The sequence below is a fragment of the Argiope bruennichi genome, chromosome 5 (assembly GCF_947563725.1).
Source record: "Argiope bruennichi chromosome 5, qqArgBrue1.1, whole genome shotgun sequence".
In the NCBI taxonomy this organism is placed as follows: Eukaryota; Metazoa; Arthropoda; class Arachnida; order Araneae; family Araneidae; genus Argiope; species Argiope bruennichi.
In genome coordinates, this window is record NC_079155.1 from 119,888,818 (window position 1) to 119,906,636 (window position 17,819).

The 17,819-nt window shown below is 29.7% G+C and overlaps 1 protein-coding gene across 3 annotated transcripts in view; it reads right to left on the minus strand.

Moving 5' to 3' along the window:
- Positions 1–17,819, minus strand: part of LOC129968437 (cell adhesion molecule DSCAM-like) — a 101,006-nt gene that overhangs the window by 7,573 nt on the left and 75,614 nt on the right. For all 3 annotated transcript variants that reach the window (XM_056082295.1, XM_056082294.1, XM_056082296.1), the window contains 7 exons: positions 14,156–14,287; positions 13,910–14,074; positions 10,509–10,579; positions 9,691–9,928; positions 8,542–8,676; positions 5,428–5,616; positions 2,899–3,075 (listed from right to left, as the gene is read on the minus strand). In XM_056082295.1, coding sequence (XP_055938270.1) covers positions 2,899–3,075; positions 5,428–5,616; positions 8,542–8,676; positions 9,691–9,928; positions 10,509–10,579; positions 13,910–14,074; positions 14,156–14,287 — 1,107 coding nt within the window. The remainder of the gene's footprint in view (positions 1–2,898; positions 3,076–5,427; positions 5,617–8,541; positions 8,677–9,690; positions 9,929–10,508; positions 10,580–13,909; positions 14,075–14,155; positions 14,288–17,819) is intronic.

The following is a 17,819-nucleotide window of genomic DNA, read 5'->3' on the forward strand; positions in this document are numbered from 1 at the left end:
ACATCAGATTATTAGAATATTTAATCCAAGTTAAACTAGTGTAATACAGATGAGTTTAATAGCTTCCTGAATTTTGTTTGAAGCAAGAATTTCATTTTGGTTCTTATTTTTACATAAAGTGCAATACATATTTTACATATTTTACATAAAGTGCAATATTTCTTTTAATTAATCTTAAGATTTATTCAAGGAATAAATTATTTATTTTATACCAATTAAACAATTGTAAAAAAACCGACTTAAAAGAGAAGTATATGCATTCTTAAAACAATAAATGTATCTCTATTTTGCATTTTTTATTTTTTTATTTACGAGTTTTAAACTTGAATTAATATTTGGAAGTCCTCTCATGGAACTAAAATCGATTAAAAGAAGAAGTAATCAATAATCATTTCACCACTTATAGTCATAAGTAGTGGAATATAAATTGACATGAATCAATTTATATTCCACTAATTATCGAAGTGTTAAAATTTATGCAAGCTTTTAAAATTTAGATTTTAGAGCGATGCCCAAAGTTAACAGAAATGTATTAAATATTTTCTTAATTGTTTTCCCACAGTAATACATTATTTACTAGTACTTTAAAAAGTCCTTATAACTCAATAAAGTGCAATTACGAGCAAAAATAAAGCAATCATCACTTTATTAATTGCTTATCAATAAAACCTAGTTTGATTTATTAAACAAAACAATAAAATTTATTAGAAATTCGCATCAACTAATGTACATAAGAATTAAACATTGTGTACTATATCAATTTTAGTTTTCTGAGTCATGCAATCGATTCAACTCGTAATTGATTCCAGCATTCTAACAATCAACATATAATTCAGTTTCCTTCTTTTAAAAAATGTCGCTGGAATTTCAGTCTTATATCAATAACTTTAGAATCTGAGCTCACCGACATACGAAAAAATAGCTCAAAATTCAATAAAAATAGCAATCATCACAAAATTCGTGGGTTTTTATCACCATCTTAATAGTCCGCTGACCTTTTTCTTCTAAAAAAACAAGCCACTGAAACAAAAGGTAAGCATTACCAGAACAAGTAAAGCCCATTAATTTTCATCCACGACCATTAAAGAAAATCGCAGACAATGGAAGAGGTTAACAAAGAGAATACCGCAGACTGCACTTGACATTTTTTTGATTACGCTTCTTTAATGTGTCATCTTCCATGGTCTGATGATCGGGTATGGCTAAGGTCACGACCCTAATTGAAAAAGTTTACGGTCGGATGCCCGTTATCATTTCACATGGTACAGCGAGTGGGAAAGTGACACCAAAATCTGGGGGTGGACAGGTGAATTCGAGGAAAACAAATCTTTCCAGTCACGAAGCCAATGAGGCTTGAGAGTCAGAAAGCGTGCCTCAAATCCTCTACATGAGTGATAGCATGAAAAATATCTCATCAGAAAACAAAACGATATCAAAATCTGATGGATCTATTAAATTCAGAAGCCAAACACATCAATCTTATTGAATGTTTTTTGCACAGCAACATTAAATAAAGAATCTAATATTTATTGTTTTAGATCATGAATTATAGACACTACCTACCATAAGATACTACAGTTGATAGTTGCAAGTTTAAAATTACCGATCGGTAAAAGTCGGTTTTAAAAATCGGTATTAATGTTTTCCTGAAAGGGAGAACTTTTAAAATAGGAATGTTGTAGATTGTCATTCGTTTAAAAAGTTTTTTTTTTTTTTTCGTAAATATAATATACTTTTCAGCTAAAAATGAAAATTCTTATTTATATATTAACGCATATTTTCTTTAACGGATACTTTTGATTTCAAAAATACAAAAGTATCCGTTTTTCTCTATTTCAAAATAGAATAAATACAAAGTGTCTCTTGATAATTATTAGTGTCAAGCAGCATTATTACTGTCTTATACAAAGGAAAAGAACAAAATTGTTGCATTGGATTAAGTCTAGGATGATTTCAACTCTATTTCAGATTTGCCTGCCTGCCTGCAATAGCAATAATTTTGCCAATCTAAAAAAATCATAAAAGACAAATCACAACTTTCTGATAATGATTATAACTGTTGTAAAATGAGAAACGTTTTTTTTAATAAATATTTATAATGATTACGCGATACATAAATAATATTATAAAAGAAACGGCTATATTAACAATAACCAAGAGGATTATCTTTTTCACAATGTGAAATCGGAAATAATTAATTTGCGGCAATAAACATAATACACTGTATTACATATACATAGTGGCTCCATAGCTTCAACAAGCTTTGTCTTCACCATTAACAAAGCATATATAGTAAATTTGTGCATTTATTTCCCAAGGATTTCGAATTCCTTTAAAGAGGAGTTCTCAAACTGTGGGTTACGATTCGCAGGCAATTTGCAAGCCAATTTTGATCGGTCGTGGCAAGATTTTGAAATATATGTATCTTCCCATAATTTGCAAAATGGGCTAAAAATATTTCCTAGAATCTGCCTAACTAATCGAAAACACTATTTCATGATGAAAGTTCAATTTAATTGGAGAACGAATTAATTCTGAGATGGCTCATAATCCTTTGCGTATTCCTCACAGTTAATGAAGGAATGTTTTTTCTTCATGAAAATTCTTTTTTGATTCATAAAATGTTTTTTTCGGGGGGGTCGGGGTATACTGTTCGTCTAAAAGAAATTGTTTCAAGGTTGCAGTGGGGCTGCTATAGATTCAATTTCTAATAAAATAATAATAATAATAATAAAAAAATTAAAGTCGTGAAAGTCAACATTTTGGGAGCCCCTGCTTTAAAGAACCTAATTGTTTACGTCCATATATTAATAACAGCATAAAAATTTAGAAATGTATTGTTTATCTGAAACAAACATTACAAAGATAAGTGACCATTTGTGTTCAAGAATGTGGTACCTGGCACAGCTGCTTTGTAGCGTTTCTCCTCCCTTCTGACGTAGAAACAGGCCCCGATTAGCACCAGTAAGATGATCCCCACGGAGGAGCCGAGGGGCGCGATGACGGACAGCCGGAGGTAGATCGGGGTGTCCTCCCCCCGTTCTACGATAGGGTGAGAAGACATGTCGGACAGAGCTGCGGAAGAAATCCAAGGATTAGAAATGATACACATGCCATTCATTTCTATTTTATTCAGGAATTCGTGATTCCAAATAAGTTCACGGCATTGCAGTTGTGGAAATTTTTATAAATAGAAATGCTTTTGAAATAATTATCTTCGAAATGCTTACAATGCTATTCAGTGTTATTCTTTGAAAGAACCTCTTTCGAAGTATTCCATTAAAATGCATTTAGAAAGAATAATTTAATGAATTATGAAAAAATATTTTAATAATTAAAATTTATTAAATTATTCTTTCAAATTTATTTATTTTGTTATTTAACATTACTTTATGTTTCATTTTCTCAGTGTCCTTTTAATTTTTTTTAGCTAAGGATAGCAATTAGTGAAGAATCTTGCTAACATTGATTAGTCAAATAATTAAAATTGATAAGCAAAACATCAAGAGTAACTTTCAAAATGAATCGTGCCATCGGTTTTAAAGAAGTTGCGAAGATAGTAAAACTGAAATGTTATGAATGTTTTAGTGAATTATCACAACGGTAATATAATATGCTATAATACAATAATTATAACATTATGTGCATTGATAATAATACATTTTGTTTAACAATAACATGTTAATGTGTATTATTCATTAACAAGTTTCATAATACACTTTTATTTAACTTGACTTGTTTCTAATGTAATGATAGAATTTTTTCACCCGCATCCTGATGTATGAGATTTTTAAAATGTAAAACTTTTCGGTGTTCAATATTTTTGAAACTTAATTACAAGTTAATCGGTCAATTTAATTAATTTTATTTCCATATCATAGAAACACCTACTGCTGAATCAAATAAAAGCTGATTTGAAGATTGCATATTATTTACAATAATGAAATTCAAATAAAGATTAGAAAGAAGTAGAAAATAATTTAAAACAAAGAATAATTTTTGGTATATAAGTGCAGTTTTAATTTTCGATTTCATTAAACTTATTAAAAGTATTGGCAATGTCATAGTACCATGTATACCTAGCACCAAAAAAAGCAATACGAAGTTTGATTTCAGCATGGGAAATGGACACATTGAAGGTTATATTAATTTTATATTTTAGCTATTTTTCCCACACTTTTTTCTACTATTATAATGAATGACATTGACATGATAAGAGAAAATGCTCTGATATCAACAATATATAAAGGACATAAAAAGAAACTATGACTTATTCTTCATCATCTCTCTCATAATATAACAATCTCCCGAAAATTATTGAAATACTCTACGTCAGAATTTCCCTCCTAGGTGGAGCAGACATTACGCGTTTTTAGACCTTAAAAGAAAACTTGATTGTTACAACTAGTTCTCAGAAAGAATCTCGTCAAAACAATGACACATAATCTTTTCTTTTGTAGAATTTGAACTGTCCTCCAAGACACCAATACCACTCAGTGACTCCCATTCCCATCAACATTCTCGACTTTCGTTATGAAAAATTCGTTGCCCTCTGCAATCACGGAGATGACTCGTACTTTTTTTTTTCTTTTTGTATGTGTGTGTGTCATAAAATAACGCGCTTTTATAGAAGAACCATAAAAATAACAAAAGTCATAAGACATCCCATGCATTTGAAGGATTGCAGAAGACTTAATTGCTTCGTAGTTTTTTTTCGCCGAGGTTTTATTTGAAAACTATTTAGGTCGCACTGCAAATTTTTTACAGCGGAACTACGTGATGAAATGAGTGAAATGCATATAAAAAACACAATGAAGATCAGATTTCAGTGCTCAGATTCATCATCTAAAGATCTTATCACATTGAAATTTAATGAAGTGAAAATAAATACTTACACGATTTAAAAGAGAGAGAAAAAAATATGAATGGGGGGGGGGATCCATGGATTCATGGGATTGTATAGTTCAAGTCGACGTTTCAGATAAACGATAAAGAAATACTTATAAAATATTAGGGTTTTACCATTGTATGGATAACTTTACAAAATATCAATTTATAAAGAGCTTTATATAGTAGTACATTAAATCGTCTTTCACTCAGAGTAAATAATAATAATAATTTGATTTAGGGAAAAATATTGAAAGCAATTATAAACAGATGCACACTTTTTGAAAAATTAACATAAATCAAGCTTGAAAATAATCCAGAAGAAAATATAAAACCTTATTAAACAATATATGTTTGAATAAATGAGATCAACTAGTCTTTTATATTAATAACCAAAAGGGTTGTCTAAAAAGAGAAAAAAATATATATATATATATTAAAAATTCATTCTAAAATCTATGCACAGTAAATTTCATAAATTGTATATATTTTCGATAATCACGTGCTAAAGATATTAATATCAGTGATAAATGAACTTACCACCTCCTTCAGTTCTAACTGTAAGCATATCGCTGGAATCACTGTCTCCAGCTTCAGAAGTTGCCTTCATGTATATTTGATATCGTGTACCCTCTCGTAGTCCACTGAGAGTGTACTCCCTCTCCGCAGACCGGGGTACAGTGATTTCGCTCCATGGTCCATATTCATCTTTGTAATATAGCGTGTAGTCTGTAATTATTAAAATGGAAGCATTAAACGACTAAACTGACATTAGTAACTATACAGGAAGCAATCTAAGAAATGGGTTTTAATTGCTTTGAAAAACATTCAGACTTGCAAAAATGTTTATTGCTTAAAGCAGACAGACCATTTAAATACTCAAATATAATAATTATAATAATATATAATACTCAAATATCAAAATTCATAAAAGAAGCTATTATAAAAATCATTTACTCGAACATCAGAAAACGACAAAAAGAAGTTAATTTAAATAATAAGAATATCGTTTTCAACAAATGTATAGAAAATGTGCTTTTGAAAAAAAAAAAAAAAAAAAAATGAATGTCAGAGTTGTGTTTTGCTCTAGAGTTCATTGTTGTTTAAAAACCATAAAAAAAGTAGCACATCATTTCCAGTTATAATTTAAATCTTCAAAGATTAAATTCAGGAGATTGCTTCTACTAGGAAAAAAGATTCTATCTACTTTAATAAAAAAAAATATCAAATTCATTCCAGAAAAAAGAGCACTCTAAAATATATTTCAGATCTATTCATTATGTCTGCGTATGTCAACAACAAAGCATTATTGCAATCAATCTCTTGGAACAGGTCGAAATTGTATCGGCAACCTGCTTAGGGTCATTACAGGGTGTTATCGTCAACTTCGAATACAATAATGACAACAGGTTCATTCCAAAGGCCACCTGCTTCATTAGGAAACTAGTTTTGAGGTTTCAGCTGCCGTGCATTTGCCCTTGCCCCGACTTTTACGAGGTGTTTATCATTCTCCGAACTGCCTTCCAGACAATATTTTGTTCCTCTCCCCCACCCTTCCCCTTCCCCTGCACCTTTCATTGTGAATGAATGGATAATTTTATCTCGTCGTAACACGATGCAGTTATCACCAAACCACATCCTTCCAATTATTTTATAGCCTGAATAATTAATATAGGATATTTAAGGGGCAATTTTTTTTTTTTTGATTTAGCTCTAATGTCAAAAAAAAAAAAAAAAAAAAAAAAAAAAAAAAAAAAAAACCAATTTAATTCGGACAATATTCCATTCGAACCAAAGAAAAGCTTACCATAAATTTGACCTTTTCGTAATATCTCAGAGTTTCAATTTTTTTCTATGCCCAGATTTATAAACTTTTAAATTTTATTTCTAAGTTTTCTAAGGTGAAATGCCTGAATGATGCAAATAAGTTTCCTCGTAAATCGAACTTTTTCATTTATTTTTCCAACCGAAGTAATTTTATCATACTTCTCTTTCTTCTAAACACTGCTAGCGCCACTAAATTTTTAAAAAAAAAAAATATTACAATTTTGTGAATGATAATGTACATAAGCAGTTAAGAGTTAATCATTTAATAATGCGTTTCTTTTTTAATTACTCATCAACTTATCGTCAATTAAGGTAGGTGGCTTTTGTAAACAGTGCGAAATTCCTCGACAACGAGAAAATGTGCTCTAGCAAATGAAAGCAGCTGATTCAAATATAATAGAAATTAATTACAATAGCACCTATCTAAAGTTATTTATACAAAGAAGAAAGAAATAAAAAAAAATCTAAACTATACGAAGTAAAATAATAACAACTGATGAATTAAAAGCATGAAAATTAGATAATAGATATAAGGCCTCTAACATTTTTTTCAATCAAGAACTCTCTTTAGTTGCAAATATTCTGTTTGATTCCAAAAATTACAAAACAAGCAAAGAAATATAACAAATAAGAAAAATTAATTGAAAATAGTTCTTTTGTAAATTTTAACGAAGTATTTCAACATAAGATTATTTTCCCTGGCTAAAGCAGCATTTGGTAGAAATTAATAGTATAAAATTTTTCAAGACTTACAGTGAAAGAAGCCTAACACCTGCACTAAAAATAAAAATGGATGTAAGTGTCTGTGTGGCAGTCAAAAGGACGGATCGTCAGACCTAGAGCTACCAAATTTGGCATATATATAACTTGGAAGATGGGAATGTGCACCTTCGGAGCAATTTGTTGGGAGGATTTTTTTAATTTAAATTAGAATTTTATTTAATTAAAAATTAAGCGAAAGTTTGGTATTTTCATTATAACTTCCAAAAAAAAAACAATTAACTTTTAAACACAAAAATCATTTTTATATCATCTTAAAATTCAATAAACTAATTTTTTCAATGATACAGATTTTGTTTATTTTTTAAAAATAAATTTTTAAAAATATTTAAAGCAAATTTTGTAATAATATATCCCATCATTACAAAACTCTATGAATCTCAAATCATTTTCATTGTTGCTCTAAATATTTCATACTAGATTTTTCTTTCATTTTTAATTAGGATAATAACTTATTTTCCCATGTTAGGTAAGTTTCTGATTAAAACATGCTTTCAATTTTTATTAATTAAAATTTTAAATTTTAATTAATAAATCAATTAAAATTTTTAAATTTTATTGAACTTACAAATAAAGCTTAGCTTCAGAACTAGCAAGAGTTTCATTCTAAATGAAAGATAAAATTTAGAGTGAGATGACAGGAAATTAGAAATAATATTTCACCCATTGTTTAGAACAATGAATAGAACAGAGTAAGATATCTTAAATAGTACGAATTCCATGTCCATCAAAATTTGATGTTTAAAAATACTTTGTTGTGGAAACCGTTAAGACCAAGTAATTTAAAATATTAAAAAGAATTTTCAGCAAGCATTAAATCTCGAGAAATCAACTCGTCCCCCAAGATGAATGGTAATATTCTAAAACGTGGAATCCCTTGTATTATCGCTCGTTGAAATCGTTCTGACACGTTTCTCACAAGCAGGCTTGCAAAACGGTTTAACGAAATAGAGAATGTCAGTTCCATGTGTTTGCCGTGATTGGGAGTGAAATTGGAAGTAAAAAAAGAAATAATAATAAAAAAAAAAGAGGAAGAGGAAGACGTACGTCCGGGGGCCGCTACGGGAGTCTCTTCTTTTTCGTCGTCCTTCTTGGAAGGAGGGGGTGCTTTGTGTTTCCACTTGAGGCCGATGCTAGAGCGTGACTGGAAGTCCACCCACAGGAAGGGGGGAGATGGAGGATCTGTGGAACGAAAAATAAAATATGAAAGATATTGAGATGGGAAGAAATGCGAGTTGCAAGCATCAGTGGTTTCGAGATATTTTCTATATCATTTCCGTTCGTGCCCTCATGAAATAAAGAAAGGTACCTGAAAGATAAATTCTAGATTTTTTTTTTACTGCTTTTTGTCGCTCTAAAACGAGTTTGAATGCTTCTTTCAGTATTATAGCATGGAAATATTTTGAAGAGTTAAATGAAAAATATTTGTAGATGACAAAAATTCGAAAAGAAAAAGTAATTTTTTAACAGATTCCTAATATATTTACTTAAGTAAGAATATATTGGAAAATGTTCATTTACAAAATAATAATTATAATAATAAATTATGAAATCTTTCTGGCAGCTATAAAACATTAGAGCTAAGAAACTTCGAAAATATAACCATATTTAATAATTCTTACATTATAGTTCAAAATAAAAACATATATATATTTCTCATTCATTTCATTATCTGTATAATTTTTCAAATATTTTATAGAGAATTCAAAATGAACAAATTTTTTTACTAACTAATGACAAATCTTTACGGGAAGCTATGGGTAACAATTATACTATCCCCTCCTTCGCCAACCACTAATAAAGTTTTATTCGAAATTAACTACTTCTTCTCTTATACTTTATTATTTTAAAGTCAAGGTAAAATTATGAGTATCTTTTTTTTACTAAAAAAGAATTGTGAGCAATAATAGAAAGTGCAGGCATACTAGGAAATTGTAATTAGAAAATTTAGGATATTTTTTTTTTTTTTTTAAAGCTAGCACCCACACTCTATTTTTTTCCTTCCAAAACACTGAATATTTTTTTTTTCGTAAATAGAAAAATCAATCTTAATGCCATAATTAAAATTACGGGTTTACAACGGCAGGTCTTTAAAAAAAAAAAAAAGAGAGAGAGAGTTGCGATCACAGTCCCTTTTAATAATAAATTCATGAAAAACCAAACAATTCGAATTTCTGGAAGCTATCATAACCGTACCTGTGTCGGATGTTTTGGCGATTATAGCTTGCGATGGTGGTCCACTTCCCGCACTGTTGAAAGCTTGAACAATTACCTTGTACTCTGTGGATCTTAAAAAGTTCGTTAAGCGATATTCCTCCTCTACCTGTTTGCTGAATTCGACAGTCTTGAAAGAGTAATGCTCTGTGCTAGATGCCACCTGATAGCCGATGTAATATCCTTTCAGCTGACCATTCCATTGCTCTCGGGGAGGAGTCTGAAAACAACATTGAACAGAAATTGAATTGAATGAATCATGAAAAGAAATATTTATTTTTATATGAGGGTGATTCAAAAAGTAAGGTAGCAAATCTTTTAAAGACAAGAAGTGTAGTCACGAAATCAGAGATTGATAAAAGTAGAAAGGTATATGTACATTTAGGTTTTCTACATAGTCACCAAGTCTGATGAAGGATTTGTGCAATCGGTACACCAATCTATCAATAAGGTAACAAATCCTTTAAAAGACAAAGCTTAGTCACGAAATCAGAGATTGATAAAGGTCGAAAGGTATTGGTACATTTTACTTTTCTACATAGTCACCAATTCTGATGAAGGATTTGTGCAATTGGTACAACAATCTATCAAAAGGGTAACAAATCCTTTAAGACAAGAAGTTTAGTCACGAAATCAGAGATTGATAAAAAATAGAAAGGTATTAGTACATTTTATTTTCTACATAGTCACTAAGCTTCAAAATGCTGCTTTAATTATTTTCATGAATTCGTTTTGCAGTTCGAATGAAATTACGCTTCCTTTTTGTTATTAAAAATTCATAGTTGCATGAAAGTACATACTTTCCATTTTACTCTCAATGTTCCTGCTCCACGAGGCTCAACTGTGACATCAGTGGGTGGAGCTGAAGGTTCTAGAGGAAAAAAAAAAGAAATAAGTAACTCAATTGCAAATTTATATTGCAATCATTCATTAAATAAGCTATGGATTGCAAATTTATAAGTAATCATTCATCAAAAAAGTTATCAAATGCAAATTTATACGCCAGTTATTCGTCAAATAAGTTATCAATAGCAAATTTACGCACAATCATTCATCAAACCAGTTATTTTAATGAACAAATAAGTTCTATAACAGTTACACTTTACGCATCACAATGGTTGATTTTATATGCCTAAAACATTTATGTGTATGGAGGGAAAAAAATTATAGTTTTTTAATTTAAGAATAGTAAGGCATCTGAAAGGAAAATATTCTTTTTAATTTAACTTCTTCGTATACAATGACGTGGCAGACTAGCGTGTAAAATTACAGATTTTTCCTAATTTAAAATTATGATTTGGCCAAAATAAAAATTTTAAATATCAACAACAAAGTGTCTAAACTTTTCACCAGGTTCTTATTTAAAATGAAATAATAATAAATGCCCAAAAAATAGAACATGGCATTACATGGATAAAAAAAAAAAAAAATGACTGATTGATTAGTTAGCGTTTTATGGCGCAAACAGCCAGATTTGGACATGCTGCATCAAGCATGTGGTAAAATTTACAAGAAAAGTAAAAATCTAAAATTTAATGGACATAAAGCATGTAAAAAATGAGAAATAACGTAGTTGCTACAACGATTGCTACAAAACAGGGGTCAAGTTAAGCAAAAAACAGAATGCTCGTGAAAAAATTAAATAGAGAAAGCCAATGACTTTTAAGAAATTAAAAATCATCGGATAGAAATATTCTCCAACCATGTCACAAATGTTTAAAGATAAATTGCAAAAAAAAAAAAAAAAAAAAAAAAAATTATGATTAATAAATGAGCATTCAGCTAAAATATAAATGATGTTAAAAACAGCGTGCCATGTTGTATATTATTCAGCAAGCAGGAACTATCTGCGTATGGAACGGATATGTCCTATGCGAAGATGTGTACAACTGTTACCAAATTCATGCACTGGTACAATAAACAAAATATATGGCTGAATAAATTCGTAGACAAGGACTTGAGCTGTTTAACCTGTTAGCCAATTAATTAGCTTATATTCAGTACATTTCGCATTGAAATATTTCGTCATACCCAGTTAACAGGTTAAAAAAGAACGATTAGTACAAAGAAAGAAATGAAATTATTTCATGTGATGTTGCGCCTACGAATGTCTAAATTTATTAAGCATACAGTAACTGCACGATAATATGTTAATTATAAGTATAGATAATTATTAGTATAGAAAATTAACTATGGTGATTATTAATACTTTAGTATCTTTTAACGATCCTAGGGAGAGGGTTGAGTAGGAGTTGCATATTTTTTAACATATAAAACACAGAGTAACTTTTTTTTCTTCTAATAAACCTTATTCAGAAATGGTGTATGTATATAAGAAAGCTAAAGTAAATTCAGCAAAAATTCAAAAACAACATATTACGTGCACATAGGGATTGCAATACCGGTATACCGGGATACCGAATACCGGTATTTTGAGCCATTTGTACAGTTTTATAATACCGGTATTCACAAGTTTAAATACCGGTTTTTCGGTATTTACTAGAAATTTTTAAAATTGTCTCCACTATATGTTCAGATAGCGCGAACATAGCAAAATAGTATACGTTTTTGCTTTTATGTCTCCCAAACGGGCGAAATTAATTAGCTAATTAATGGCTTAATTAATTGCTTAAATCTTATTTAGCGAAACATGGATTATCCCTGAAAGAAGATATTGTATCTATAACGACTAATGGAGCAACAGTTATGAAAAAATCTGGTAAGTTGATTGGTGCAAATCAGCACCAAATCCATGTGCTATGCTCATGGATTTCAATTAGGGGTAATAGATGTATTATACCAAAGAAATAAAGAACAGAAGATTCCAAATATTGTGGATATAGAAACTTCGGATTCCGACATTGAAGAGAGTAAGAGTGAGAGTGATATTGACAATGAAGATAATGACAATGTAATTGTGGAAGAAGATATTGCTAATGAGGATGAAATATTAACCCATCAAGAATTGCTTCCTATAATTTATAAAGTTCGAAAAATTGTTAAGATATTTAAACTTTCCCCTACAAAAAACTCCATATTAAAAATATATATACTGACTGAAAATAAAACAGAATATATGTTAATAATATATTCTAAGACACGTTGGAACAGTTCACTCCTAATGATGGAACGGTTTTTGAAATTTAGACATCCAATCCAAAAAGCAATAATCGACTTAAACTTGCAAATTAATTTTTTCAGACAGTGAATTCGTCTTAATATCCAGAACTATATCAGCTCTACTTCCAATAAAACTGACTATAGAGGCATTATGTGGGAGAGATTTTAATTTATTAACAGCTAATGCAACAATAAATTTCATGTTGCAATCATGAAAAAACAGCACAAATCACTATCTGAAGAACGTAGACGTAGATGCCGAAAGAGTGGTTTCGACAGCCGGTAATTTTTACACAAAATTACTTTTCATCTTTAATGACAGTACAACTGATGCATTATGTTTTTTAAGATCACATTTCAAAAATTTGTAATAGTATCACAGACTGAATACTGATATTTACACTTTTTTTGTGATTTAAATAAATAAGTTGTTCCTTTACTTTTTTGTGATTTTTTATATACTGTTATAATTTATAAGTTCCATGTTATTTTTTATGAAATTACACTCTCTTATAAAACTGGCAAATAAAACAAAGAAACACCTTGTTTTCTTTCTTTTTCTAAAATTTCTAATACCGGTATTGAAACCGGTATCCCGGTATTAAGATCTAAAAAATACCGAATACCGGTATTGAAATTTTGGTCCGGTATTGCAATCCCTACGTGCACACTTTTATCTAGAGATTTGTACAGTGCACTTTTTCCTCGATATGGATCATCCTCAACTATGCAAAAAAAAGTTAATTTCAAAATAAAACATAATTTTAAGTTGTATTTTTGCTTACAGAACGTAAAATAAAATATATTTTAGATCTTTTTTCACAACATGCACTACACTTATATGCACATAATGACAATGTACATATACACATTTGACTTCCTATATAATGATAACCACTATATAAATATGATTTGCCCCTTGTCGATAAGAATCTATATCATTATACATTTCTTTTTTACAAAAATATTTTTATGCAGATTACTATTAAAGGAAGCACCCACCAAAAGAGGCTTCCACTTTTTACCCATAATTTTAACAGGTTGTTTAACCTCACCGGAACATAAATATCCTGCTTCTTACCCGCTTCTTTTGTGAGGAACTGCTGGGACTCGGAGGGGTTTCCTCGTCCCACCTCGTTTTCTGCCAACACCCGAACCACATAGGACGTGCCCGGCTGAAGGTCCTTGAGCATGGTGAACGTCTGAGAGGCCGACACCTTTTCCTCCTCGAGCCGGTGGGGAGCACCTGCGGGATGCGGATTTCAGACGATTGTTCAAGAGTAAGACGTGTTACATGAGAGAAAAAGAGAGAGAAGGAACTACTCACCTGCGTCCCTCCAGTACTGAACGACGAAGAAAGTGATGGGACTGTTCCCACCGTAAGGAACGTTCCACCGAACAGTGGCACTTTGACTCCAAGTCTGCTCCACGCGAACATCGCTTGGGGGACCAGGAACCTCTGAAAAAAAATTTAAGACTCAAGTTAAAGCAATAGCTTTGACTGGTAAGAAAAGGCACTATTATCACTTAACTATTCTGATGATATCTATTTTAAGAAAGCATTCCTAGAAATTAATATTTTTTGATACTCGATTTGAAGCTTTTGATCAAAGTGAAATTTCACATTCTGAAAACGGGGAATCAGATGAGGTAACATAGGAGCATTTCCACTCTTTTTTAAATATTTGAAGGCAAGATTTATGTCTCTCTTGCAATTTCCAGTGGATTGTCATTTTATCCTTCCCTCACTCATCATAACTAAGTGCTAAAGTCTCGACTTCAAGACTTTAGGGTGTAATTCGGAACCAAATTTCATCCAAGATTTCGGTTATATGTGTATGGAACACATTAATCTGACTTCGAGAAAAAATTAAAAGTATTCCTGATGATGCTGTAGAAAATTTGAAAAATATACTATGAAGTGCCATCCTTGTCTTGATAAGGGTTCTAAATTATAGGGGCCGTTTACAAATATCCCTTGTCATGTTTCAAAACGACTAATATGACTTTTCAACTAACTCAACATTGATCCCCAATAATAATTAAAGTATCGACATAAAATTATTTTTAAAAAAATTAATTCAATAATTTTTTTAAAACAATTTACAAGTAGTCGAGATCTCGTAGAAAGTCTCATAGATAGAAATATTGCTGAAAATGTTGAATATTAACACCAATCGATAACGTTCATTTCAGAAGAGATTGTTTCATGCTTTGTTTGAAAAAATTTATTATTATTTTAAAATTTTATTTATTCTGTAATAAAAAGAAGACCTTGATTAATGTATGAATTCGTAACAGCAAAATTTTGCTGTTTGCATATTATAACGCGCGATGCAAATTCAAAATATGATGCACACACATATAATGTGTACCAAAGAAAAATAAATATAGTTTATCAAAATTACTGTAAAATTACAAAATGGTGATTTTACAAACTAAAGTTCGAATTTATTTCAGAGAGAATTCTATGTTAGATTAAAATGAGTAAAGTTAATTGAAATTATAAGAGTAATGTAATTTCACTTTTATAATTCAATGTCCTAGATTATAATAATAACAACAATAAAAATATATTCTTTATTATAGCAAATTAAATATATATCCCAAGAATCTGTCTTATTATGGTAAATATATAATGCAGAAAAATAATACTTCACCTAATAAAATATTTTTTGCTTTTTTAATGAAAAAAATGATTAAAATAAGAATAAAGAATGTTGTTACAAAATATCGTGTAGTGAAAAACAAGACATTTTAACTCGAACTACCAATCACCATCTTTCACTGTTTTTTATTTTTATAAAAAGTTTCTTGCCAATGAAATTGCCGTCTCTCGATACTTTATCGATTAGCTAAACTAAACTATTTTTCGTATTGGCATGAAAATTCTTTTTATTAAAGAGCTCTGTGCCATGAAATCGAACTAAAAACGACAAAAAATTGTAATGATATGATCTCACTGGAATGGAGGGAAGAAGAAAAAAATCAAAAACTTATAGTTATCCCTTCGATAATCCATCTAAGAGAGAGAGCGGTGATAATGGCTTATCATCAGTAAGTGCAATCTCACCTAAGAGCAAAAACTTATATATAGATATAACAGCTCTTTATTAATGAAGCTGTTATACGCAGGCAGACCTTCCATGAACGAACGATAGACGGCGCTGGCAGCGATGGACGCTAAGAAATGTGGAGAGCTCCATCTTTTAGTCCATTTCGTGGGGAGAAAAAGTAAGAGAAATTTTTATTTTTCTCCAGATGGAGAAAGGCGACAAAAAATAATTATTCGATAGTTAAATCCTCGGAAAGGAATGGGGTCATAAAAGGATATATCTGTCACGAAGGACGGTAGGAAATTTAATCCAGCAAGGCAATAGCGAAAGCCTTTATGTTTTATAGTTTTCATTGTTTCTTTTTTCTTTCTTTCACAGAGTTATTGTAACACCTTTATCGCTTTAAGCAATCATTTTGAAATAAGGATAAGAAGTTTTAATTAATTAAAAGGAATACAATTAATTTTCGAAAAAAATTCGGATTTTTATTTTAGTTTTTCATTTATTCATTGAAAAGAATGGGGAGCTACAGATAAGTAAATATACATTGTTCAAATTTATATCAATAAGATAATTTTTTTTTCTAAATATCGACACAGAATAAATTTGTTTTTCTTCAAAAAATAATAATATCTTCTATTTTTTTAGCAGAAACACGAAATAATAGTACTAACGATAAAATATAAAATAATTGAAATAAATTTCAAAATATTCTTCCAGATATTATTTATTCTCATATAGTTGAATTTAATTAGGATCTTTCTCTTTCTTTTTCTAACAAAAGACTTATAAAAAAACGCAGTTTACATTTAGAAATCATAATGAGGGAACCAATGACGCATTATATTTTATTTTATTGTTTTCTATTTATTTTATTGTTTTATATCTATTTAAGGAGGTATTATTATTAAGCAATCCTAGGCGATCGTTTAAGATAGGATAACAATTAGACACTAATCAATTAAATGAAATTTTTATATACTTATCGATCTTCTTAATATCAAAATAAATATTAGATTGCAATGTTATTTAACCTCATTTTTAGTAAGGATGTTTATGAATTATTATTTCAAAGTGGATATTCATATATTCTTTTTCTTTTTGCATACTTAAAATGTTTCTTTAATTAAAAAAAACAACAGTTTGTTAATATTAATATGTAAGTACATAAAGGGCACATAAATTTTTCTATGCCAAAGAGCTCAAGATTTTCATTTGCCATAGGGAACATGTATCTGAGCATATTTAACAACAAGTAAACTTAAAGAAACATTAAAATGCAATTTTTTATTGGGGGTAAACTAATATTTTTGATAAGTAAAGCATTTCTAAATAATTTTTTATTCTGTCGTATTCGAAATATATAAAGAGGAAGTGTTGAAAAAATTCAATCTCCCCGTTTCAGATCTCACCGAATCCAAAAAATACTGAAATTATACCTAACTGCTAATCAGCATAACTCAAAAACGCCTTCAATAAGATGGATGAAATTTGGTATATGATTTTACCACCAAATTTGTAGATTTCTAACAAAGTTTGAACGAAATTCGTACACAGGAAGTTTGTTTACCCGAAAAGTTAACACGAAAACTAAAAAACATGAAGCAAGATGGGTAAAATTAGGCAAACGGTTTTATCATTTTAAGAACCGATCTGTATCGAATTTTGTTTGTTCATGTTCAAGTGAAAGAGTATCTAAAAACCAAATAGTTAGAATGTACAAAATTACATACACAGTTTAATTATCTAAAATAGAGATCTGTATGAAATTTTGAACCCAATGTAATTCTATTCGCATGTAAATTCGGTAACTTAAAAATGAAAATTTTTAAAAATATAAAATTTTGCATGAAACCTTTTACTAAATTTATTGTTCAGTGTCAAATTTTCGTATCAATTGTTTGAAAAAAAAGGCGTCCAAAATCTATACTGATT